This window comes from Pristis pectinata, chromosome 31 (genome assembly GCF_009764475.1).
Source record: "Pristis pectinata isolate sPriPec2 chromosome 31, sPriPec2.1.pri, whole genome shotgun sequence".
In the NCBI taxonomy this organism is placed as follows: domain Eukaryota; kingdom Metazoa; phylum Chordata; class Chondrichthyes; order Rhinopristiformes; family Pristidae; genus Pristis; species Pristis pectinata.
Window position 1 is genome coordinate 448,762 of NC_067435.1, and position 27,243 is coordinate 476,004.

The 27,243-nt window shown below is 46.2% G+C and overlaps 1 protein-coding gene across 1 annotated transcript in view; it reads left to right on the forward strand.

The window, feature by feature from the left end:
• Window positions 1-27,243, forward strand: part of LOC127584947 (adhesion G protein-coupled receptor E1-like) — a 77,173-nt gene that overhangs the window by 17,569 nt on the left and 32,361 nt on the right. The window contains exons 2-9 of the mRNA XM_052041985.1: window positions 10,190-10,279; window positions 11,690-11,833; window positions 12,348-12,494; window positions 14,602-14,748; window positions 18,048-18,197; window positions 22,032-22,172; window positions 22,804-22,871; window positions 25,877-26,011. Coding sequence (XP_051897945.1) covers window positions 10,190-10,279; window positions 11,690-11,833; window positions 12,348-12,494; window positions 14,602-14,748; window positions 18,048-18,197; window positions 22,032-22,172; window positions 22,804-22,871; window positions 25,877-26,011 — 1,022 coding nt within the window. The remainder of the gene's footprint in view (window positions 1-10,189; window positions 10,280-11,689; window positions 11,834-12,347; window positions 12,495-14,601; window positions 14,749-18,047; window positions 18,198-22,031; window positions 22,173-22,803; window positions 22,872-25,876; window positions 26,012-27,243) is intronic.

A 27,243-nucleotide genomic window follows, 5' to 3' on the forward strand; every position in this document is an offset into this window, starting at 1 on the left:
TGATGGGGGGGGGGAGGAGCAAATGGGAGGAGGCACTGCACTGTTAGTCAAAGATTGCATTAGAGTCTTAGAGTCATACAGCATGGAAACAGCCCAAGTGGTCCATGTCATCCAAGATGCCCATCTAAGCTAGTCCCATTTGCCTGTGTCTGACCCAAACTGAGGAAGGATATCCCAGAAGACTCCTCAAACGAGGCCATATGGGTAGAGAAAAGAAACAAAAAGGGTGTGTTGTCACTTTGCTGGGTGTGTATTACAGACCTCCCAACAATCAACAGGAGATATGCCGGCAGATATCAGCGAGATGGTTATCGCACTGGGGGATTTCAACTTCCCAAACATTAACTGGGATTGCCATAGTGTTAAAGGCTCAAAGGGGGTAGAATTTTTGAGGTGTGTTCCTGAGAGCTTTTTGATGCAGTAGGTAGATAGACCAACGAGGGAAGGAGCATTACTGGGCCTTGGGAAATGTATCCGGTCAAGTGAGGGAGTATCAGTGGTGGATCATTTTGGAGATGGTGACCAAAACTTTTAAAGTAGTTATGGATAAAGATAGAGATAGACCAGTAATAAAGGACTTAAATTGGGGGGAGGCCAATTTCATTAACATAAGGAAGGACCTAGCAAATATAGATGAGGAGCATCTACTTACAGTTAAGTCTATGCCTGCACAGTGGGAAGCATCCTAAGGAGAAATAATGAGAGTTCAAGGCCAACATGTTCCTGTAAGGGAAAAAGCCATGGCTAACAAGTATAGGGAACCCTAGATGGAGGATATTGCAGGTTAGATAAAAAAAAGAAGCATATGACAGGAATAATGATGAAGGAGGCATGTTATGAGCATAAAAAGTGTAGGGAGGTGCTTAAAAAGGAAATTAAGAGGGGTGACGAGAAATCACTGGCAGACCAGATTAAGGTAAATCTGGAAGTGTTCTATAAGTATATTAAGGATAAAAGAATAACCAAGGATAAAGTAGGGCCTGTTAGGGAAAGAGGGGCAATCTGTGGAGTCAGAAGGTATAGGTGAGGTCCTAAGTGAATAATTTCATCAGTATTCAAAGTGAACAGACTTTGTAGTTGGAGAATTCAGTGATATGGAAGGTGAAAGTCTAGTGCAAGTCTCCATAAATAAAGGGGCGATACTCGATGCTTCAGAGGGCTTAAATGTGGATAAATCCCCAGAACCGATGGGATTTGTCCCAGTCTACTCTGGGAGGCAAAGGAACAGATTGCTGAGGCTCCGGTTGAGATTTTCAAATCTTCATTGGACACAAATGAGATACCAGATAACTAGAGGACAGAAAACATTGTCACCCTTTTCAAGAAAGACAGCAAGAAAAAGCTGGTAACTACAGACCTCTGAGCTTAACATCAGTGGTAGGGAAAATACTGGAGAAAACTGAGGGAGAGGATTAATGATAACTTGGAAAGGCAGGGACTAATCAAAGAGAGGCAACTTGGCTTTGTCAAAGGCAGATCCTGTCCAACCAATTTGATTGAACTCTTTGGAGACGTGACAAAGTGTATTGATGAGCGCAGGGCAGTAGATGTGATTTATATTGACTTTAGTAAGGCTTTTGACAAGATCCCACATGGGATACTAGTTCAAAAGGTTAGGACCCATTGAATCCAGGGCAAGTTGGGAAACTGGATACAAAATTGGCTTGACAATAGAAGACAGGCAGTGGTAGTAGAGGGTTGATTTTGTGATTAGATGCTATGACCAGTGGTATCCCACAAGCATTGGTGCTGAGACCCTTGTTATTTGTAAAATATGTGGATATGGGAGGTAAGATCAGTAAGTTCTCAGATGATACGAAGATTGGTGAAGTTGCTGATACTGTAGAAGGCAGTCATAAGCTGCAGAGAGGTAACGAGGTGTTAGTGAAATACGCTAAAAATTGGCAGACAGAATTTAATCCAGACAAATGTGAGATGATGCATTTTGGAAGCACTAATGAGGCAAGGACATAAACAGTGAACGTCGAGTCTTAGGGAGTTTTGAGGAACAGAGGGACTTTGCAGTACAAATCTGTAGATCCTTGAAGGTAGCATGGCAGATAGATAACATGGTTGGGAAGGCGTGTGGAATACCGGCCTTCATTAGTTGAGGCAATGAATACCAAAGTAGGGAGGTTATGCTTCAACTTGATAAAACCCTGGCCAGACCTCAGCTGGAGAACTGTATACAGCTCTGGTCACCGTGCTATAGGAAGGATGTGACAGCACTGGAGAGGGTGCGGAGGAGATGCACCAGGATGCTGCCTGGGATGCAGCAGTTCAGTTATGAGGAGAGCCTGGAGAAGCCGGGTCTGTTTCCCCTGGAGTGAAGGAGGTTAAGAGGGGACATGGTTGAGGTATATAAAATTATGAGGGTAGACTGCAGGAAACCTTTCCCCATATCAGAGGTAGGTAAGACGAGGGAACATAGATTTTGGAAAAGGGGGATGAGGTTTTCAGGGGATATGAGAGGGACCTTTTTCACCCAGAGAGTGGCGAGTACCTGGAGTGCACTGCTTGAGAGAGTGGAATCACTGACAGTGTTTAAGAAGTGTCCAGACAAGCACTTTAATTGCTTAGGCATAGAGAGCTGTGGACCAAGTGCTGAGTGACGAGATTAATACAAAGGGTGCAAACTGGTTAGCTTGGATGAGTTGGGCTGAATGGCCTGTCTCCATGCTGTACAATTCTATGATACTATGAATATAAGAGCAGCAGATTGTACTTAAACCACATACAACACTAGTTAGACCACAGCTTACGTACTGCATACAGTTCTGGTTACCGCATTACAGGAAAGTTGCAGCTGCACTGGAGATGGTGCAGATAAGATTTACAAATATTTGCTGGAATTTGAAAGGTGGAAAGGACTGGATTAGCTTGGGTTCATTTCTATACAAAAGCAGATGCCAAGAGGACACTGGGCTGAGGAGGATAAATTATAAAGCTATATATAGTAAGTAGGAAGGACCTTTCTTCCTTAAAAAGAACAGGGCAGAGATTTAACTGGCAGAAGGATGACAGCATCATGGGGTCTCGTACGTACTGCCTGGAAGGGTGAAAGAGGCAGAAACCTTCGTCATACTTGAACAGTACTTGGGTGGGTACATGAAGAGCCGTGACCTTCGGGGCTACAGACCTAGTTAAGCGATGAGGCTTCATGGCTCTTTTTTGGTCAGCACAGAGATGATGGGCCAAGTGGCCTCCTTCCGCATCAAAGACCTTCTATGATTCTACGACACTGGACACAACAAACTGGTTCTGGAATACGACGTGGGTTGCTGACAGGTCTAGTTGACAATGTCAAAATATATTAGAAACTCCTCCAAGGAGTGACATATGTGAGCATTAATGTTAAACCAGACTGGTTGGATGGAAGTTGTCTTATATTCATATCACACTTGTTTTTTGTAGAACTTTGCATACCATGAGAACACCAAACTAACCACAGGCGCCACTTCACTTCCTGTGGAATTTCACATTGCCATTTGTAAATCAGTGTCCTCAGTGCCCTGCACAGTGAAATAGCAACCCGTACTAAAGAAACAGCATGAGTTCACCAGCTCTTCCCAGCAGTGCGCGGCTTTGGTCCTGGGAAAAGCAAAATGCTTTCCAATTATCTTTCCATTTATGGGTAAATTCGGCAAGCACTTATGTCTACTGAACACAGTCCCCAACATGCATAAAAATAGTCAGCATGACATATTTTATCACAAAGTCCAACTGGAATAGGGAAATGGGATCAGTTCAAGGCAGAGAATTGTAAAGGAATAATATAAATGCTGTAGGAAATGATAGGGCCATGGGCTTGGAACAGATTGCTCCAGTTTAAGTTTGGATTCCAACCCAATGAATGTGATAGTCCTGAACTTCTTAATGGCTGGTCCTGTGAGACTGAGAACTGAACTGTAAGACAAGCTGGTGCTATTAAAAAGGCCAAGAAGAAGAAACCCTTGGGCAAGAGGATTAAAATGCAGAATATTGTTTCCTTTCAGCCTCACAATAAATAGCTTCACCATGGAACCTCATTGCTGCCCAGGATCTACAAGTTATTCAAACCTATAGTCAGTCAAAACTTTATTGTCTGCCCAGGCCTTGCAGTCTGCCCAGGCCTTACAGTTTTCCTGACTTGCTGGTTGCCTGAGAAGGGGCCAAAATGCCTGAGTGTAATGCCAATTGAAAAGCAAAGACCAGGATGGGCTGCTGTCACTGTGCTCTATTTGTATTGAGTATGTTAAAGGTAACTTAAATTGGCAGGAGGAATGCTGGGAGGAAGGTTCCCCTCATAGGGTGATCTAGAACTAAGAGGCAGTTTTGGAATAAGGGGTGGGGCATTTGAAGTGAAGCTGAGGAGGAAATTCCTCTCTCAGTGGGTCATAACTTTGGAAGTGTTTAAAATTATGAGAGGCATAGATAAGGTGGACGGTAACAGTCTTTTCCCCAGGGTAGGGGAGTCCAAAACTAGGGGGCATGGGTTTAGGGTGAGAGGAGAAATATTTAAAAGGGACCTGAGGCAACTTTTTCACACAGAGGGTGGTGAGTATATGGAACGAGCTGCCAGAGGAAGCGGGTGAGGTAGGTACAATAGTATCATTTAAGAAGCACGTGGATAGGTACATGGAGGGGTGGGGCTTGGAGGAATACGGGCCGAACGCAGGAAGTTGGGACTAGTTGGGTGGCACTGTGGTCGGCATGGATTGGTTGGGCCGAAGGGCCTGTATCCATGCTGTAGTGCTCCATGACTCTCTAATTCTTTCAATCTCTTTACCCCAGAACTGTGGAGACTTCATCACTGAACAAATTCAAGGCCAAGACTGACTAATTTTTGGCCTATATAAGGGAGCAAAGGGTTATGGGAACAGGCAGGAAAGTGGAGTGAGGCCAAATTCAGATCAGTCAGGATCTTACTAAATGGCAGAACAGGCTTGAGGGTCCGTGCAACTGACCAGTGCCAGTGGCATGGAATGGAAGCAATATTGGTCCCTGTCAAGCGAATGCTGTGTTGTAACTTTTGTCTTCATGGGTTTCAGATTCTGCTCTTCAGAGTGTGAGTGCTCGGCTGGAAATAGAAGAGACCATCAGCTGAAAGCAGAATAGACAATTTACACAGAATAGCCCTGGGTTTGTTCATGTACAAATCTCACACTGCAGCTTGTTACATACATTACACACAACTGTGTCAATGAAACTGATTGACTAATTCTGAGTGAATGAGACTGAGAGGTGACCTTACAGAGATTTATAAAATTATGAGGAGCATTGATAGGGTAGATATGTCAGTGATAATAAATCTGATTCTGATAGCCACAGTCTTTGTACAAAGGCAGGGGAGTCTAAAACTAGAGAGCATAGGTTTAAGATGAGAGGGGAAAGAGTTAAAGTACATCTGAGGTGCAAGTTTTTCATACAGAGGGTGGTGGGTATCTGGAACGAGCTGCCAGACGGAGTGGTGGGGTGGGTATAATTACAACCTTTAAAAATAAATCACCTGGACAGGTTTGTGGATTGGAAAGGTTGAGAGGGATAAGGGCCAAACACAGGCAAATGGGATCAGCTTAGATAGACATCTTGGTCAGCATGGACAAGTTGGGCCTAGGGGCCTGTTTCCATGTTGTATAACTCAATTAGTCTACGAATTGCTCTATGGGCCAACGTTGGACTGGATCACTCGGGAGAGATATACCCAGGTTACAAATGCTGTACTGTGTTGAGCTTTCCAAGTCTAATCAAGCAGCATCAGTGTGTTTCTCTGAAAGTCAACTATCTGTTCAATCAGATAAACCAGCTTTCTCCATATAGCACTCTTGTTGCATTACGACTGGAATTTCCCACATCTCATCAGTGAAACTACATAGTGAGCTTTTCTGAGTAATGTCACCAACTTAAAAGGGGATTTCCATACCACAACATGGCGACTTGGTGCCCATTAAAAGTTAATCATCATATACTGAAATGATACATAGATATGTCAGTGATAATGTCTGATTCTGATAGCCACAGTCTTTGTACAAAAGCAGGGGAGTCTCAAACTAGTGGGCATAGGTTTAAGACGAGAGGGGAAAGAGTTAAAGGCGATCTGAGGGGCAAGTTTTTCACACAGAGGGTGGTGGGTCTATGGAACGAGCTGCCAGAGGAAGTAGTGGGGTGAGTACACTTGCCAGTGTGGAGGAGGATGCAGAGGGGCTTCAGGGGAATAAAGACAGGTTGTGTGAATGTTTGAGGGCAAACCTTAAGAGCATAAGTAGGAGCAAGAGTAGGTTGTTCAGCCCCCTCGAGCCTGTTCTGCTATTCAATAGGCTTGTGGCTGATCTGACATTTCTCGTCTACCTTCCTGCCCTTCCTCCATAACACTCGACTTCCTTATTGATTTGTAATCAATCTCAGCCTTAAATATACCCAAGGACTCTCCCCACCCCACCCTCCCCCACCCCCAGCTCTTTGTGGCAAAGAGTTCCAAAGACTCTCAACTTTCTGCAGTGTTTCCCCATTTAAACAATACTGTTCTTTTGTTCTTCTTTCCTAATTGAACAACTTCACATTTTTACAGATTATAGTCCATTTGATGACTTTATGTCCACTCACCTAACTCATCCACATCTCTCTGTAAACTGTTTATATTCTTCTCCCAACTTGCCTTCCCATCTATTTTTGAGTCAACTGTGAAACTGGCTTCACGGTTTTGTATAATTTAATGTATACGTTATATTCTGAGTGTTGTCCGAACCTGTGTGACTGTGTTGTCACTGCAAGTTTTTCATTGTACCTGGAACTCACCGTACTTGTGCACATGAAAATACACAGTTGTGTTCCCAGCTCTGACCCCCGTGGTCACCCGCCAGTCACAGGATTCCACCCTGAAGGTGACACCTTTATCCCAACTTGCTGTTTCTTGCGAATTAGCCAATTCTCTACCCATGCCAGTAGGTGACCTCCAACACCATGGACTCCGGGATTATCGCCTAACCTTTTGTGAAGATGCTTGTCGAATGATTCTGGAAGTCCAAATATACAACATCCACTCTGGTGGAATTTTCCTGCAAAGAAACTCCAATAAGTTCGTCAAACACAATTTCCCTCCATGTACTCCCTTAATAACTTACTCTAGCATTCGTCCTACAGTAGACGTTACACTAATCAGCCAATCGTTACCGACTTTATTCCTCCCTCCCTGTTGGATCAGGGTTTCCCTCTGGCACTTTCCCAACCCTCTGGCACTTCTCCAGAATGTAACAATTTTTGGAAGATTTGCATCCACCATCTCAGGAGTCACTTTCGATAGGATCCTGGGGTGCAGGACGTCCAAACAAGGGTCTGTCAGCCCTTGGTTTCTCTAGTGTTGACGATGATACTGATGACGAACTGGACGGGGACCCGGGGGACGGAGGTCGGGGATCGGGGACAGGGACAGGGACATGGGGGGGGGGGGACAGGGACATGGGGGGGGGGGGACAGGGACAGGGACATGGGGGGGGGGGACAGGGACAGGGACATGGGGGGGGGACAGGGACATGGGGGGGCAGGGACAGGGACATGGGGGGGCAGGGACAGGGACATGGGGGGGACAGGGACATGGGGGGGTTGGGGACGGGGACATGGTGGGGACGGGGACATGGGGGGGTTGGGGACGGGGACAGGGACATGGTGGGGGGGGGGGACGGGGACATGGGGGGGGGGGGAACAGAAGGCACCTTAGAGACTTTGCGGGGGCCGCCCGGAGTCCGCGGTGTTTCCCCGGTTCTCAGCCGCGATCCGTGGCTAAGCAGCCGGGCCAATGTTCTCGCTGCGGGACACCGCTGGCAGCAGGTCGGTGTGGCCGGGCCCCACCGCATCCTCCCCGGGTCTGATCTCCCCGCTACCCCCGCACCGGGCTGCCGTGAACTACCCGGGATGGGGCCGGTGGCGGGTCCCGCGTCCCGCCCCGGACCGGCGCCCTCCGACCTGCGGGAACGGAGCCGCTCCGGGCAGGGTCACTGAGGGCAGAGGGTGTCTACTGGGGTGGGATATGGGGGAGGGGGGGAGGGGTTGAACGTTTTGGGGCTGAGGTGAGGGTGTGGGGCTGGGGGGGATTTGGGGGGGTGCTGGGGATTGTGGGGCTGGGGGGGATTTGGGGGGGTGCTGGGGATTGTGGGGCTGGGGGGTTGGGGGTGGGGGAGGTTTGGGATTGTAGGCCTGGTTTGATGTCGGGGTTGGGGGTTGGTTCCTGCCCTTTGACTTCCCTGCTCACAGAACTAACATTGAGGATGAGACTGTTTCAAAAAACTTGCGTTCAGTCCGCAGGGGTGACCCTGACCATCCTGTTACATTAACTCTCCATCCTGCTCTGGCCTTTACCACTACTCCACAGTGAGTTCCAACGTGAGCTTAAGGAGCATCTTTTGTCCGGGTGCATTGCTGCCTCCCGGACTTGATTAAGTTCAGCAATTTGAAATCACCTTTTTATCAGAACTAGTCATTTATCCATCTGTGATATCAGCTTCCCTCCCTCCGCTGGCCCTGCCATTTCCAGCATCCTCCATTTGGTTTCAGGTCCAGGTAACAGCTCTGACCTGCATTTCACAACTTTAATACACAGCCTTTCTTTCTCTCGCTCTCTAATTCCCTCAATCTATTAAGCGAGCAGCTCTCTAAACTCTGGAGTACATTGAGCAACTCTGGCCTCGCCTTATCTACAACATTCCCTTCTTCCTTTCTGTTCCTCCTCTCTTTCTCTCCGCAAGTTTAAACTTCCCCAAGTCTTTGATGTGAAGCGTTGACTCTGTTGCTCCCTGGCCTGCTGAGTATTTCTGTCATTCTCTGGTTTTGTTATGGCAATATCTACACGTGAATATATTTTTGGTTCAAATTGTGGAGAGGCTATATGAATTTATGTTTTTAATCTAAAGGACTCTTCCATCTCGCATCTGTCTGATGATCAGCATGTAGTGTGAGGTCTATGAGTCAGTATCCCTCAGCACATTGCACATTAGCTAATGTTTTGTTCAGAGGAACTGAACAAACTCGGGACCAGCATTCAAAACTCAGCAGAGGTCGTGACACCAGCATACATCCCATCATATGTCACAGCTGGTAATACTATCAGAATGAAACTCAGACACAAGTCCAGTCCATAAGTGAGGTAAGATGTCTCAGAGATGCTATCTTTCATTTCAGAGAGGTTAATTTTGTCATCAGTGTTATTTGTAAGATGCAGATGTTTCTCTGTTGGGACGTGATACCTGTTATTAACTATGTGCACCAGGGACATTGAGCAGGCTGACCTCCACAAGGTGCCTTACAACAAGTTGTATACCTGGGCTTGGATTTAATGAAGTGCAGAGAATTGAGGATGAACTAATCCAGATGTTTGAAACATTGAAAGGAATTGATGGGACAGACACAAGACGGGCAACTTGCTGGGGGAATCAAGAACAGAGATGTGATCCTGTGTTTTTGGCGGAGCTGAAATCAAGGAAACATTTTCACATAGAGAATGGTGGAGATCTGGCATTGTCCTTTGAACCACTGAATACCACGGGACAGTTGGAACTTTCAGAAGTGGGATTGGGAGAGTTTTGTTAGATATCAAGTGACCTAGAGCTTATATGGGTAAAAGAGTAAGTGGTAGATTGACCATGATCTAATTCAGTGTTGTAGGATGATAGAAGGTTGAATGGTCTCCTGTGCCGCTTCCCTAGGTGTGCCCTTTTTGCTTACTGAGCTCTACAGGCAGATTGATCTCCAGATTATTTAATGCCTGCCTGAGGGACATTCAGTAGAAATGAGGTGTTTCACTGGGATGAAGCAGAAAGTGCCAGAAGCACTCAAGTTGTGTGGCATCTGTGGAGAAAGGAACAGAGTCAATGTTTCAGGTTGAAGACCTTTCACCTGACCTGCTGGTTCAGTGAGGGTCATGGATGCGGATTCCACCTCTGGCTCAACAGAGCTGCTCAAAATAGGGTGGCAAAGAACCTCACAAGGGAAAAATAAATTGTGTACTACACTGTAGGAGTTGCATTTGATTGGACACTTAATTACTTGGTGTGTGCAACAGCAAAAACCACCCGGTCCACGTCATGGTTCACATTCCACATAACGCTCATCTTGACCTGCTGGCAACTTCCTATTCAGAGGAATTTGTTCTCTCGTAATACAGTTGTGAAAAGCTTGCAATAATCATCTATCAAATCTGATTGTTTGTTTTGCTCCCTAGTGCTTTATATCTGTTCCACTTGGGATCAATACGTCACTTGTTTGACATGTGCACATGGGTACATACTGCATGACAATGGGACATGTGTTGGTGAGTTATAAGCATTTTTAGAGATATATGATATCCTAAAATTTAACTTTGTTCTAAGTTTAATATTAACGTTTTGGATTTGAAGTCTTTCTCTCCTTGTCCCAATTTGGTCTTTTGTTGTTAACCTCTGTTTGACCTGAGCTCTAGACTTGAACTTTTAATTCAAAATAACATAACCTTACTAGAAACTAGCTAGACCTCTCTCGAACTCCAAAGCCACAACTCTTTGTTCAAGCTTCTGATGCATCTCTGGTTGATCAAGAAATGGTCCCTGCTGATCCCATGGACACAGGAGAAAGGTATTGGGTGCAGATGGAGGCAATCCAGATGTGATTGATCTTTGTCATAGATTAGTCTCATCAACCATCCAGTTGTCCTGAATCCACCACCTGTAGCCTCACTTAACTCTATTGCTTCCCTGCCATGGAGGGTTCAGTTGCAAACTTGATGGTTGCTTACCTCTGGAATTGGGTGTTTCCTGGAAAACAATACTTGCTGATCTCATTATGGCCGCAAGGAAATTCAGATTCCTGTGTCAATCATCACACTGTTCCAAAGTAGAACAAAGACACAACTAGAATTATAGGGATAGTGGGATGGAAACTCCAAAAGGAGACAGAAAGATGGCAGTCAGGAACAGGGTGAGAATGAGTTATAAAGAAAAAAGTGTGGAAGGTGGTGTTTAGTTTTTGATAGGAAGGAGAGTTTGAGGTGGACCCAGTAAATAGATAAAGATCTTTGACAAAGCTGATTTAGGAAAGTCATTTCCTGTTAACAAGTGTTCAACTACCAAATACAGTGTGTGGATTGGAAAGAATGGTGGAGAATGGAAAGCCTTTCCCTTGGAGCAGCAGATTCCCTTCCCTAAAGGATATCTGTGAATCAGATTGGATTCAGCTGAGGGAGAATTGGTAGAGTGAGGCATAGATAGGATGAATAGTAAGGAACTTTGTCCCAGAATGGAGGTGTCTAAAACCAGAGGGCATAGGTTGAAGGCGAGGAGTTAGAGGGGATCTGAGGAAGAAGTTTCTTTCCCCCAGAGTCCTGCTTGCAATCTGGATCGTGCTACCTGAGAAGGTGGTGGAGGTAGGAACTCTCACACCATTTGAACAGTACCTGGGTGAGCACTTGGATCACCAAGGCATGGAAGGCAATGGACCAAACGCTGGTAAATGGAGTCATGATAGATGAGTATGTCGTCATCAGCATGGACACAATGGGCTGAATGGTCTGTGCTGCTTTAGTCTCTGCCTAACTTTGAATTCCAAGACTTGGTTTACTAAATTTGATCATCGGGCAAGCACTTTTGTTAGGGTTAGGTTATATTAACTTAAACGCTGTGTATAAGTAAATTCTACAAGACCACAGCACCCTGTTCCCCTGCTCATGACATTTTTTTCTCTGTTTCAGATGAGGATGAATGCCTTGCCAATCTGTGTGGCCCCTATGCAGTCTGCAAAAACACACAAGGAGGGTTTCGCTGTAATTGCAATGAAGGATTTGACTTGATATCCAATCAGATGCTCAATAATAAGACAGTAACCTTCTGTGTAGGTCAGTAGAATTACCAACCTCACTGTTTCTTAGTCAGGTAGGAACTGTGCATAACTGCTACATCGCAAGCCATGTTGGTAAGGACATGGAGCACAAGATCCTTGGAGTCCTGAAATAAAGTAGATCTGCTGGAAGGGAGGGTAGCAGGTGGATTATATGCAGTCACAGGATGCAAGTGTGTCTGAGGAGACCAGCACCAACTGCCCCTTCCTAATGACCCTTCATCTGAGAGTCAGTTGATAGGCGTGGGTCTGAGTACACCAGACCAAGAAGGACAGCACATCCCTCTTGAACACATCAGTGAATTGAAGCATTTTATGACAATCTCACATTTTATATCATCAGCTTTTTATTTTGGTATTTATTGAATTAAATTTAAATTCCCAGGTGGGATTTGAACTTGTAACTTTCTGGATCATAAGGCAAGGCCCTATCATTTGCTCGGAGATATGAAGGGCCAGTATTAACTCTGAGCACCAGCCGCTCTCCCCAGTTTATCACTCTTATTCTACAGATGCAAACGAATGTGTCTCTAACCCATGTGGGCCCAATGCCGTCTGCCACAACACTCAGGGCAGTTTTTACTGCACTTGTAGTAAAGGATTTTATTCACATTCCGGAGATTATAAATTTGCTGGCTTCACTGAGTCCTACTGTAGAGGTGAGTGCAAATACACCCTTGGCCATTGGTCTCATTGGAATACTTTTCTCTTTGTCCTCCACCCCCTGACTGATTGCTGGTCTCACAATCCATTTTCTTCTTTATCAGCATCTTGGACCTTGTCTACTGCATTTGCTCAGTGAGTCTCACCACTTCATCTGTTTATCTCAATGCATCTCCTGGAACTTGATGGTTGCACTTAAACATTGTGGTTGTGATACATGGCCACCTATTTCCCCATCTCAGCACTCATGCTTCTGTGGTAGCTGCTATCTTCAACCTTTCCTGAGAAATTCTACCTTTAAAACCTGTGGTGAGAAACTATTGGCCAGCTCAATCTCACCCTTGTGAAAAGCCTGAAATGAATCACTCTCTTCCCTGCCTCTTTCTCCTTTAAGATGCTGGTTAAACCCCAGCTCTTTGGCCAATCTCCTCCTGACACTCGGTCGGTTTCTTTGACCGATTTCCCACCCCCCCACGCCCCACCCCTCTGAGAAATGTTAGGAAACTCCTCTTCGCCAAAAGGTGAATGTTGTTGCTGCTTCCCACTGCTGTTAGTTCCATTGACGGTGGGATTGAAGATGCATGGACAAGTTTGTGCGGTTTGTTCACCGTTACACAGCAGAAGCCATTTCACTGCACAGATGCAGTTGGACTTGGGGTGATGAGGTTACAAGAAGGTTGACCTGAGGCTGCCAAATATAGGGAGTGGGTAGCAGACTTCCTGTACAACTCACCACATTGGAGCTGTACCTGTGAAATGGCAACAGAAGAATAGGAATGGGGCTGTGCAAATTCTCTCAACTTATCTTGTCTAGATCATTCACAAAATTAGAAGTGAGCCCTTTTATTTATTCACTTTTCAGGATTTGGGCATCTCTTCAGTGCCAGCATTTATTACCTGTTCACAATTGTCCTGTGAAGGTGGTGATGAGGTGCCTTCTTGAGCCATTGCCATCCTTCTGGTGAAAGTGTTCCCAGTGGATGGAGTTCCAGGGTTTTGGTCCAGAGAAGAAGAGGACCAGAGATCTATTTCCAAGGCAGGATGGTGTGCCACGTAGAGGGTAGCCTGCAGATGGTGGTCTTCTCTTGCATCTGCTGCCCTTGTGCTAATTGGTGGTAGAGGTTGCAAGGTGCCTAGATGAATAACTGCAGACATGTTGCGGATGGTACACACTGGGTTGTGGGACTATCCAGGCTATATTCATGGAGAAGGAGAAACTGATGACAGCCAGAAATGGCCAGTTCTGATACAGACAGTGTGAGTTACCTAAATGTGGAGAATTAAGTATTCTGTCCAGAAGATGACAACATACCCAGATGCAAGACGAGTTAAGGAAGTTTAAAGTGAGGGATCACGAATCTCATGGCCGTTCTCCATCTTTTTTTTCCTTTAACCAAAATGGAATTATTAATTCAGTAAAATCTCTGCATGTTTTCCCTGGCTCTACCCTAGTTTAACTTCACCCACAGCATCTGCTGGACCAGAGTCTTCTCATCCAGTGCCCTCTCCCGAGTCACCTGCACCACCATCCCTATTCCCACCTTTTCCGAAATCTTTGCACCTTAGTTTTATCTCCAGCCCCACGTCTCCTCTCTTCCAGCTCCTGTCCTCCTCCCAGTTTGCTGTCAGCAAGAGTCTTCACATTATTGGCCAGCGCTCTTCCCTCCTTGCTTACACCTTACCCTCATGAAAAGCTTTGCTGATAATGTTCACATCTAACCATTGTTATTGATGCTGACTTTCGTGCTTTGAGAATGTTAATTCCAGCTAACACAAGTTAAATTTACGTAGTTAATCAGAAAGAACCACTAAAGTTTGGTAATGTGACTCTTTTAACTTCTGACTCTAAACAGTTTTTAGTTCCTGTTAATTCGGTATTCGAGAGTCACTTTAATGGTGCCCTTCAGTAGTTGTTTGCCAATTATTGGTTCAATTAAGAATGCACCCTCATTTTTACTGAAGTTCGTTATTCTATCAAACGTGAAGAATTTTACCCCACAGTGTGAGGTTGCATTCAAAATGGTGAGAGGAGAGGACTGAACTCACTCAGTCTGGTATTGAACTCATTCCTCCCGACTGGTTATTGTTCTTTATGTGTCGCAGATAAGGATGAGTGCCAGTCTGATCCATGTGGCGCCAACGGGGTCTGTCACAACACCAATGGGAGCTTTTACTGCAGTTGTGATAAAGGATTTTACTCAGAATCTGGAGATCACAGATTCACTGATCCTACTGAGTCTACCTGTAAAGGTGAGTACCTGTATGGTGGGTGCGTGGAACGCACTGCTGGCAGAGGTTGTGGGGGCAGATACATTAAGGACATTTAAGAAACTCTTAGATAGCCACATGGATGATAGAGAAATGGAGGGCTTTGTGGGAGGGAAGGGTTAGATAGATCTTAGAGCAGGATAAGATGTCGGCACAACATCCTGGGCCAAAGGGCCTGTACTGTGCTGTAATGTTCTATGTTCTCTAAACATGAAGAGGATATTCACTTTGGAGAGGGAAGTGGTGTGGGTCAGTGGGAGTGGGCCGGAGGAGGGAATTATGGGGCATGACCAGCTATTGGGGGAGTGGCACAGGATTGCAATGCTTGGGAACGTGTTGAGTTCTAGACGTAGTGGGGTGATGGCTGAGGTCTGGTGATAGAGAACCTGAGGGACACCAAGTTGCTTCCCAGTGCCAGAATCTATGGGCTGGGACCTGGTCAGAAAAATCCCCTTGAAGTCTCTGACTTAAAGGGCCGTAATGAGGGAAGACCTCTGCAAGAAAGGCCTCAGGTCTCTGTGAGTGAATTTTGAGGAAGTGCCGTGCCAACATGCGGTGCCTGTTCTGGGTGCTGCTGTGCATTTACAGTTGTGTTGTGTATAATGCAGCAGCTTCCTGGATAGCAGGGTGGTGCAGCCAGCAGAGCCACTACCTCACAGCTCCAGCGACAGGGGTTCAATTTGACCTCAGGTGCTGTCTGTGTGGAGTTTGCATGTTCTCCCTGTGACCGTGTGGGTTTCCTCCAGGTGCTCTGATTTCCTCCCACGTCCCAAAGTGAGCAAGTTAGTAGGTTAATTGGCCAATGTAAACTCCTCTCATCTGCAGCTGAGTGGGAGAATCTGCGGGCAGTTAATGGGAGTATGGGGACAATTAAATGGTTAATAAGTGGGTGCTTGTTGAGCTGTAGGGCCTGCTTCTGGCCATATGACACTATCAACCTCTGGGAAGTAAAATGAAAAGCTGTTGTAACCCAAGTGGAATTTTGTGGCATGGCACAGCAGACATCAACAATGTACCTTCGGTCAGAGGACCTCGTATTGGTATTGGTTTATTATTGTCACTTGTGCCGAGGTACAGTGAAAAACTTGTCTTACAAACCGATCATACAGGTCAATTCATTACACAGTGCAGTTACATTGAGTCAGTACAGAGCGCATTGATGTAGTACAGGTAAAAACAATAACAGTACAGAGTAAAGTGTCACAGCTACACAGTAAGTGCAGTGCAATAAGGTGCAAGGTCACAACAAGGTAGATCGTGCGGTCATAGTCCATCTCATTGTATAAGGGAACCGTTCAAGTCTTATCACAGTGGGATAGAAGCTGTCCTTAAGTCTGGTGGTACGTGCCCTCAGGCTCCTGTATCTTCTACCCGATGTAGGAGGAGAGAAGAGAGAATGTCCCGGGTGGGTGGGGTCTTTGATTATGCTGGCTGCTTCATCAAGACAATGAGAGGTAAAGGAGTCCAAGGAGGGGAGGCTGGTGTCCGTGATGCACTGGGCTGTGTCCACAGCTCTCTGCAGTTTCTTGCGGTCCTGGGCAGAGCAGTTGCTGTACCAAGCCGTGATACATCCAGACAGGATGCTTTCTATGGTGCATCGGTAAAAGTTGGTGAGAGTCAAAGGGGACAAACCAAATTTTTTTAGCCTCCTGAGGAAGTAGATGCGCTGGTGAGCTTTCTTGGCTGTGGCATCTATGTGATTTGACCAGGACAGGCTGTTGGTGATGTTCACTCCCAGGAACTTGAAGCTGTCAACCCTCTCGACCTCAGCACCATTGATGTAGACAGGTGCATTTCCACCGCCCCCTTTCCTGAAGTCAATGACCAGCTCTTTTGTTTTGTTGACATTGTCATCCTCCATCTTCCAGTTTTTCTTCTGTTCTTTTCACTGGAAGTCACCATGTGAAATGTAGTGCGGGCGCCTGACTCACTGCCAACCGACTGCATCCTTTGTCACCTATCCTAGAATCCCATTCCCTTCCTGACTGGGCCTTAAGAACATCATCACATCTGCCTGCTTAAGACTTGTGCTTTGAATTCCCATCAAAATATTGAGGAAGGTCACCTGCTTCACAGCTGAAGTATCCTCCAAACTGCCTCAGAAGCCTTCAGTGATATATCTGTCACCTCCAGATTCCACATCTAGTCCTCTCATCTTGCTGGGACACGGATTCCACTTAAGCAAGCCCAGCTGTTCCAACACTGCACTAAATCCTTCTTATGTACTGACCCTGTGCTTTGCAGCACCTTCAGACGCAGCACCTGTGGCTGAGTTAAGAGAGCACAAGATGTTGAATCACTTGGGATTTTGCCAAGCATTAGGCTTCAAGCCTCAGTGCAGCGGTGGACGGACTGGGAGGCTCACCTTGCTGTCACAGAGCTGGAAGGCAAAAATCCCCAAATCATTTGCTATCATTTTCCAGGACACCTCAGCCCAGGAACATTTGGTGGAGCTTCCACTGACCAGACATCAGCCCCGGGGGCATTGGTCTTCTGCTGTGGGAGCACCTGGGTACAGTCTTCCACCGAGAGGCCGGGGAGCACAACACAGGACCAGCCCGTGTACGCCGCACTGCGCTGAGTGTAGCTACAGTGGGAGGTGTTCCCCCCGCACCCACACCCCTCGGGCGGGTATGCAGGGTGTCAAAGCTGTTATTTAAATTGAATGTGAATATGTTTGGCATCCACAAACATTCAAAATCACTTAAGTGCAATAAAATAAAAAGAAAAACTACAAAAGTTGCAGTTTCAGAACACCAAAGCCCCCTCAATTAACAGTTAAAGCAAATAGAAAGAGTAACCATTGTGTGCACACTTCCCTCACCTACTTCAGTTATACAGCCAGGCAGGGGTGTCCAACCAAAACCCCTCAGCTGCTGATGGCCCTGCCCTGTGTCCTGCCCTGTGTCCCACACTGTCCTGCCCTGACTGCCCGCCCTGTTTCCTGCCCTGTGTCCGGCACTGTGTCCCACACCGACCCGCCCTGTGTTCTGCCCTGTGTCCCACACTGACCTGCCCTGACTGCCCATCCTGTGATCCACACTGACCTGCCCTGTCTGCCCACCCTGTGTCATGCACTGGCAACTTCTACCAACCAGGCTGGCAGTGAGCTCATGATTTCGGGGGCAGGGTTGTACACTGGGAGATCAGTGCTGTCAAATTGTCTGGAGTCTCCCATGTTGACGGGTTATAATCTTGGCCACCCCAATAGTCAAACACAATAAACTGTTCAATGATAACAGCCTTCAAAGATTGTTTCCTGCCTCTGTTTGCTGTTACAGATTACGATGAGTGTTATACCAGCCCAACAATTTGTGGCAAAAATGCCAGCTGCTACAATACCAAGGGAAGCTTCTACTGTGTGTGTGAGAAAGGGTTTGTTCAACCATCTGGTGAGACGAATTTTACTGGCTATGGGAGTCGATGTGAGGGTAAGTACCTCATTCCTGGTCTTGCTCTGGCAGTGTGGTGATGAACAGTGATAGGGGAAGGTGTTGTGGAAGGTGAAGACAGCTTGATCTGAACTGTGTTTGTGCTTCAATAAAGTGGGTCCCCAAGATCTTAACTGTAAACGAGCACTTCAGTGATGCAGGTATTCTATGTTATCATTGTCTGGTATCTGATCAAACCCGCACTGGCGGTGTCCTGGCCCAGCCCGCGTCTCGCACTGACGGCCCGTGTCCCACGTCCCACACTGACAGCTAACGTCCTGCACTGACAGCCATGTCCCGCGTCCCGCACTGGCGGCCTGTGTCCCGCACTGACGTCCCGGCCCCGCGGTCCGCACTGACAGCCCCCACTGATGGCCCGTGTCCCGCACTGACGGCCCGGGTCCCGCACTGACTGCCCGCACTGATGGCTCGCACTGTGTCCTGCTCTGTGTCCTGCATTGTGTCCTGCACTGACCCACCTAACCCTAACCCTAACTGACAGGAAGCACTGTGTCCAACACTTATAACCTGCCCTGTGTCCAACCAACTGCACTAGTGTTGCCTTAAATTAAAGAAGAATTTCAGGCAGCGTTTTTCTTTTTGTGACATTTCTTTCCTCCTGTGGTCTCCTCATTCTCCTCATCCCTGTGGTCTCCTCACTGGATTCCCAGAGTGCAGGTTGTGGGCATTCCTGCAGCACCGCCCATGCCCTCAGAACGCCAGAGCTTGGGTAAGTCGAAAAATGCTTTTGATGCACAGTGATGGTTATTATGTAGGAAATCTAGATACCATGGCTGCACACAACAAAATTCCACACACTGCCAATGAAATTATGACAGATAACCTATTTTAATGCTGTTAGGTTGTGGCTGGTGAGCGGAGAGTGGGTGAGGGGTTGGGTGAGCTTGCCCTGCTCCCGTACATGTTAACTTGGTGGCCTCTTTTGCAGGTGATGTTGTGACATTCTGCCACACCCCCAACTGGTGTTGTTGAGACAGTCAAGCGTGCTCCAGAGGGGAGCCCTTTCAGAGAAGTCTGGCACATGCCATGGTTCTGTAGATAACTTGAAGCACTGTGCAGGTTCATGGATTCCTCAAGGAGATATGATGTGGAAAAGCTTCCTGGGCAACTGACCCCATGATATCAGTTCTCATTCTACTATGGCATTGAATTAGTTAATGAAAATAAGCTGAAGTACAAAAAGCAATCTGGTCTCAGTAATGATGAGTGTGACACCCACACTTGTTGCGAAAACCCTTCTGGTTTCACTAAGTGTCTTTAAGGAAAAGAGTCTGCTGAATTTCCCCAACCTTTTCTTTGAAGGGCTGCAATTAATGTCAAACTACCTTGGAAATGGCCCAATAAACTGCTCATTTGTAACTAGCAGGTGCTTGAGAGCAGGAGAAATGGGAATAAATGACACTTCATCGATAAGATTTGCATATCTGCAACAAAATATTGGCAGAGATATTCCCTTTGTCTCATCGATCCCTCCTCCACACTCCTGTCAGCTTAAAGCTAACTTGTTTACTCTCCTTCCCAGTTCCAACAAAGTTTCTTTGATCTGAAACATTAACCCTGTTTCCCTCTCCACAGATGCTGCCTGACCTGCTGAGTGTTTCCAGTATTTTCTGTTTTTATTTCAGACTTCTGGCATCTGCAGTTCTTGACTTTCAAAACCCTATATGTATCGGGTTTGCATCTTGTGCAGAGAACAACTGGCCCAGCAGCAAGGCAGCTTGTGTTTATCTATAGAGTGGAACTCAAAGCCACAACCTTCTGACTCAGGAGCAACATGCAACCACTGGGTCACGGCTGACATGCAATGTTGCTAAATAATTGACAAATTGTCCCCACAAACCCTGCAGAGTGCTTTAACTGATATCGACAACACGCCACAGTGAAAGAATGCTGCTTTAAAAATTGGTGTCAGCTAAAAATCTCCTTTAGGTGAATCCTGTTTGGAAAGATTGACTAATAAGGTATCGTTTGCATAGCATTGTGTTGCCTTAGCAGCGTGCAATTGAATTTTAGACTTAAGTTGTGAAAAGGGAGTCACTCTGTGTGAAGCAGTTAGTTTGAGAAGTTTAGATTGGCCAAGTCCTTATTTTGAGACAGTGACCTGTTTGTAGATGGCCAGCGTGGAGAACCGTCACTGTTGCATCTATCCTGGCAGACCATGTAACAATATTGTGTGTTTCAGCGTTAACCTCTCTTAAACCCTCATATTTCATCTTTTTTCTCCTATTTGCCACACATTGAGGGAGGGTCTGTGGCCCAAGGTTATACCAGCACTCGAGGCAATCCCATCAGTCCTATTCACCTCCTTATCTCCCTGTAGCCTATTCTCTCTCCCAAGCCCCTCAACACCCCGATTCTCCTCCCATCCACCTTCAGGAGAGTCATTTACAGTAGACAGCATGTCTTTGGGATGTGAAAGGAAACCCTCGTAGTCACGGGGAGAAAGTGACACTCTACACATTTAGCGCCAGGGGTCAGGATCGAATCAGGGGCTCCCAATACATCACGGTGCTGCTCCCAATGAAGAGTAGACCCAGTCCGTGGGTTTGAAGAGATTGCTCTCCCTGTCTCACAAGTGTACCCTTTGGCAGGAAGACTACTTGTACAAAATATTCCAGGTGCAGTCTCACCAAGGTCCTGCATAATTGAAGTGAGACATCTTTATTCTTGCATTCAATCCTCTTACAATTAAGGTTAACGTGGTGTTCCTCCTCTGAGTTCTTGCTGTAGCCTGCACACGAATGTGCAGTGGTTCATGTACAAGGACACCCAGCTCCCCCAAACAACAACACATTTCAAGCTCTAACCATTTATAAACCATCCAGCTTTCTACCTTTTCTGGATGACCTCATACTTTTCCACATTATGTTCCATCTGCTGTGTTCTTGCCCATTCACATACCCCGTCCATATTGCCCCTGAAACCTCTAGCATCCACTCAGCAATTGGTGCTTCTGCAGTGTGCTGTGCAGTGCCTCGGAGTGAGCCTTCAGAGCAGAGAGGACGGAAATCTGGTGTGAAGGACACAGCCATTTCTCCACACCTCCTCGGATGGGCACTGTTGTGGGGGTATGAGGACAGACAGCAAAAGCAGACAGACTGGCTTCGGAGCTTGGGAGGAGGGAGAAGAGGTCTTGGCTTCATGACATCCTCCCCCAAGAGTGCACTGGGAATCAAGGTACCTCCAGCCCTGCTCCGAGTAATGTATTCAGAGGCAAAGAGTTCCTGTCACAGGTGACAGAGATCAGTGACCCTCCTGGGGGTAGAGTAGCTCTGCCCCTCCCCAGTACTGCCCCTCCCACAGTGTGATGCTCCATCAGTACCACCCGTCCCACAGTGTCACCTTCCTTCAATACTACCCCTCCCACAGTGTGACAGTCCCCCAGTACCACCCCTCCCACAGTGAGACCCTCCCCCAGTACCACCCCTCCCACAGTGTGACACTCCCTCTGTACTACCCCTCTGACAGTGAAGAGCTCCTTCTACACTGCACTGAAGTGTCAGCCTGGATTTTGGGTTGGAGTGTGGAGCAGGTTTCTCTCGCTGATGTACTCACCTGGTTGGTCTTTGAAAACTGAAATCTACCCAATTTACCACCAGACCTGTTGGTGACTCTGTGTCTTCCAGGGTGCAAAAGAGATAGAGATTGGTCAAAAACTAAGGAAGAAAACCAGTGATTGGAAGCAAAGATTGAGATTGAAACACATGTGTTTATGGGATTGTTCATTAGGAGCCCATGTGGTTCAGCGTACTGCAGAACCAGCTGTAATGGGTGTCAGTGCTGAGTGTAATCAGCTTCAACTCTTTGCTGCAGATGTTGACGAATGCCTTTTGAACCCCTGTGGCTCCAATGCAACCTGTAACAACACGATGGGAAGTTATACCTGCGTCTGTAACTCTGGCTTCATTTCATCATCTGGGGGCAGCAGACTGCAGCGCGGAGATGTCTGCCTCAGTAAGTGCTTTACAGTTTATTCCTCCTGAATCTGTACTTTTCTCTTTCTACTCCCTCTACCACAAAGACAGGCACGGTCTATTGGTTTCATTTCTCTTCCATGTCCCCTTTCCCTGATATTATTGCTTCTATTTCCATCTGAAGGAGACCCACAATAACTTGGCTGGTCTTCCTTTTAAACCCCTGTAGCAGATTTTTCATCCTCCTTTACCTTTCTTGCTGGATTACTCTTGTACTCCACCTTCCTTGCCTTATTAGTGCCTTGCTGACTCTGAAATTGTCCTTGTCCTCAGACCTGTTGATTTTTGGCATCATTACACAGTAGCCTATCCCCTTGTTGGTTCCTTGACGTACTGATCTAGAAAACCACCTCTCTCACAGTCCATGAGTTCATCCTCCACAATATTACTGCCGTTTTGGTTGCCCAGATTAAGAGCTACCATTATTATATTACCATTGTTACATGCATCTCTACTTCCCAGATTAGTTCTAACCCCCACATTACTATTATTGGGGTATGTAATTCTGGTATGAATTTTCTGATAGCTTTTTGAATTTCTTTGAATCTGAGAGTTTACTGCAGAAAAATGTGAATGTTCTGTGAATGTGAATCCACTGTGTTTCTCCCTAGAATTTGACTGCCCAAGTGCTGTCATTAACAAGTGTCCACCTGTAACTGTGGAGATGGGGTCAGTGCAGGTAGGCCCTTACACATTAACACTTCTTTATTTTGATCCATTTGCAGCTAAGGGTATCATTTATTGCTCTCCTCTCATTCACCCTGAGGAGGTGACACTGTTGTCCACTGTGAGTGAGTCTTGAAACGGCCCTTTGGTTTTCCTCATAGCAGGAGAGCAGCATGTATTGCTGGATAAAACAAATCCCCTTCCTCCCTCAGTCTCCCAACCATTCCCTCCTCACTGCTGGCATGCCATGACTGCAAGATGCATTGTGGAAATTCTTCCACGACAGTTCCAAAACTGACAAATGCTACCAAATGGAAGGACAAGGACCAAAGATACAGGGCATGACCAGCCATTCCGAGATTCCCTCCAACCCACACACCATGCTGACTGGGAAATACATCGCCATTCCTTCAAAGGCTCAACATCCTGAACACTGAAGTATTTAACCAAATAATACCTGTGACATAGGTGATGGAGGAATCGAGGAGGTGCTGTTTTATAACAGTAGTGACATCGTACCAAAATCAAGGAGAGTGACGGGAAGAAGGTGGTGAAGACGGAATCTCTGGGGAATCAGAAAAACATTGGGAAAGTTTGTAATATGGTCAACCTAAGGGCAGTACAAAGTGGGAATGGACTTTGGGAAATTGGCCAATAGTGGAAGTAGTTAGAAGGTCACGTTAGAAGAGCAGAATGGTCATTAGATAGGGAAATGTTTAGACAGCAAGGCATAGCTGGCAGGAGCAGGGATAAACAAATGGGGGTTGGAATTCAGACTAAATGCAGGAGAGTTGATCATAAGATTAACAGAGTCATGACAGAAAAACAAGACCATAAATTAGAGCAACCAGTTGCAGAGAGAATGGGAGAAATGGCTGTCCGGCAGAGAGAAGTAACTCCCTGCAAAGAAAAGTAGGTTCCTGATGAATTAGTCTGAATTTGTAAAATCCACACGTAACTATTGTAACACAAATATTATAAATTTCTGGATGTGTTTTACGTCAGTGGAGTATCTTTAAGCTCTCACTCAAAGTGTACACTGGGGTGCACTGTAACAGGGCCTGAACACACCGGCTTGTTCGAGAAATCCACCACTGCTGTATGAGATTTTCTTTGTGTGCTGACCCGATCTGAGCTGTAATTACGAGGGTGACTAGGCCCCATGTTACAGCCAGGTTCGGGGTGCAGGCCAGCACCCAACCTCCAACAGGCAGCGTGTCATACAGGAAATGAAACCCACGCTCAAGGCTATTACTTTGTTCTCTCAAAGGCCAACGGGTTTATCAGTGTTCTTCAAGGAAGAGGTTCTGTCAAGTCCCCTGGGATTCCAGTGCCGCCCTAAATGATTGACCCAGGTCAGTTAGTGACTGGCCAATAAATGTCTGACAGTTCTGGGCAATCCCAAGAAGGTAGAGAAGTTATTGGAAAAAATTATGAGGGACAGGATTAGTCTGCACTTGGAAAATCTAAGAAAGTCATCATGTATTTGCTAGGGACAGGTCCTGTCTGATCAATTTGCCTGAATTTTTCAAAAAGATAACAAAATATATTGATGAGGGCAGTGGAGTTGATGTAATCTATGTGGACTTCAGTAAGGTAGTTGACAAGGTCCCATGTAGGAAACTGGTCCAAGAGTACATGGCAAATTGGCTTTCTAACAGGAGGGCTGTTTTGATGGGAAACTCGTGGCCAGTGGTGTACCACTGGGACACGTTTGTCATATACTTTTCAGACGTGAATGTAAATGTCCAAAGTATAATTAGTAAGTTTGCAGATGACACAAAATTTCGAGTGTTGTTGATGGGAGGATAGTTGGATACTATAGAGTGATATTTAGATAAATATAGAATGATTAGTTATAAGATGGGCAAAGCAATAGCAGATGGAATTTAATCCTAATAAGTGCAAGGTCATTCACATTGAGAAGGCTAATAAGGACAGGACATGGACATAGGGTCTTGGGGAGGATATTGCGGAACAGGGGTACAAATCTAAGGATCCCTGAAGTTGGCAGCATAGGGAGATAAGGTGGTGAAGAAGTTGCATGGGGTGGAGTGTTTCAGTTATGAGGAGAGATTGGATCGGCTGAGTTTGTTTTTGTTGAAGTGGAGGAGGCTGAGGGGGGACCAGATAGAGGTATACCAAACTAGGGGCATCAGGTAGATAGGTAGAAACTTTTCCCCATAGCCTAGTTGTCTAAAACTATAGGGCATGGGTCTAGTGTAAGAGGTAAAAGATTCAGAGGGGATCTGCTGAAGAACTCTTTAGCTAAAAGGGAGTGCTTGGTATTTGGAACACACTGCCTGGGGAGATAGTGGAGGCTTAAACTCTCTCAACACTTAAGTATCTGGACAAGCAGTTGAATTGCTACGGAACACAAGGCTGCAGAGCAAGTGCTGGTAAATGGGAGTCGTACACTGGGTATGGACACCGGGGCTCACGTTCTCTCACAACATTTGCCTTTTCAATGAAGGATACTGTTTCATCAGGAAAGTTTAACTGCAGGAAGTAGTTGTAGCACTTGCATACCAAGCTCATTCTATACAGGATTTTTATTAAAATATTACCGACAGACCTCCCTGTCTAATTAGAATAAACACAACACGATTCTTGTATTAATTTGTTATCCAGAAACTCATCCCTCACTAATGTCTTTCCAAAACTTCTCAGCAAGCCTGCTCCTTCCGTACTCACTCCTTGCAGCGGTGTAACCACCTCCCACCTCTTCGCCCCTGACCACCACCTCATCCTACCAGCCCATCCCCACCTCAGGATCGACAAGGCCACCGAACATCACCCGTATTGAAATGATTGTATTGTAAAGATGCAGGTCTGTCCCTGACCCCTCAACGTTCACATTGTGCAGATGCCCCTGATTATCTCACATGCTGCAATGTTCTTCACTATTACACGTGACAGAAATGTTGTGCCTGGTGCCTGTAACGTTGCTGTAGATGTCTGTCAGGCGTAGCCACAATCTATAGAAGAAGGGTGACGGGTTTGAACTTTTCTCTGCAGGTCGGTGGCTCTGGCGCTGACACTGGGCAGGGGACAGTTGATCCATTTTGCTCCATCATGGACTTTCTCCATCTCCACGACGTGTGTAAAATGTTGCGCACCAAAGAGAACTTTGACCCTGAGCAGCACCTCCAGGTGAGCAGTGTGAGCCACATTGAATGAGTGTAGCTGAGGGAGAAATGGCTTCATCACGTGCATCACGTGCAGTTGGGCTCGAGCCCTGGACAGCTTGATCCCTTTCTACTAATTTTATCTTCTGTTCCAACACATTGATGACACCTGGTCACCATTAGGTATTACACTGTATATGTAGCACAGGGACATGTCATCTGTTCCAACCAGCCCACAGAAACTCTCACCCTTCTCTGACTTTTCACTTCCCCACCACCTCCCTAAAGTGTCTAGTTCTTTCCTGCTTCCTTGATATTCCCCAAGGACCTTGTCTGTTTTCACTTTCCTGAACCTACAATATCTTTTGTCATCCAAGGTTCCTGAACCTTACCATCATTACCTTTTATCATCACATGAACATGCTGGTCCCAATCTCTGACTAGCTGGCCTTTACAAGACTCCCACATGTCAGATGTGGATTTATCCTCCAACAGCCTCTCCCAATATACTTCCCCCTGCTCCTGCCTGATACTGTTGTAATTTGCCTTGCCCCAGTTTAGCATTTCACCCGAGGATCTCCCCCACTGAAACTTTGATCACCTGGCCAGGCTTATTTCTCAATACAAGGTCTAGTACGGCACCATCCCTCGTTGGACTATCTACATATTGTTTCAAGAAACCCTCCTGTATGTACCCAATAAATTCTGCCCCATCTAAGCTCTTGGCACTAAGGGGTCCCAGCCATTGTTGGGGAAGTTAAAATCACCCACTACAACAACCTTATTGTTTTTATAACTTTCTATGATCTGCCTGCATATCAGTTCCTCGATCTCCCACTGCCTTTTGGGGAGCCCAAAGTATAATCCCATCATAGTGAATATGTCATTCTTATTCCTGAGTTCTACCCATACAGTCTCACTGGATGAGCTGCCCAAGTGCTACTGTGATATTCTCCCTGATCAGGAATGCAACTGCCCCTCCTCTTTTACATCCCCCTTTGTCACGTCTGAAACATTTGTACATTAGAACACTAAGCTTCCATCCTGCTCTTCTCTCAACCAAGTTACTGTGATGGCTACAACATCTTGGTTCCATGTACCAATCCAGGCCTAAGCTCATTTGCCTTGCCTGTTATACTTCATGCATTAAAATAAATACACTTCAGACCATCATTCCTATCGTGTTCATTAACTTGTCCCTGCATGTTAGACCATATGATAGAGGAGCAGAATTAAGCCATTTGGACCTTCGAGTCT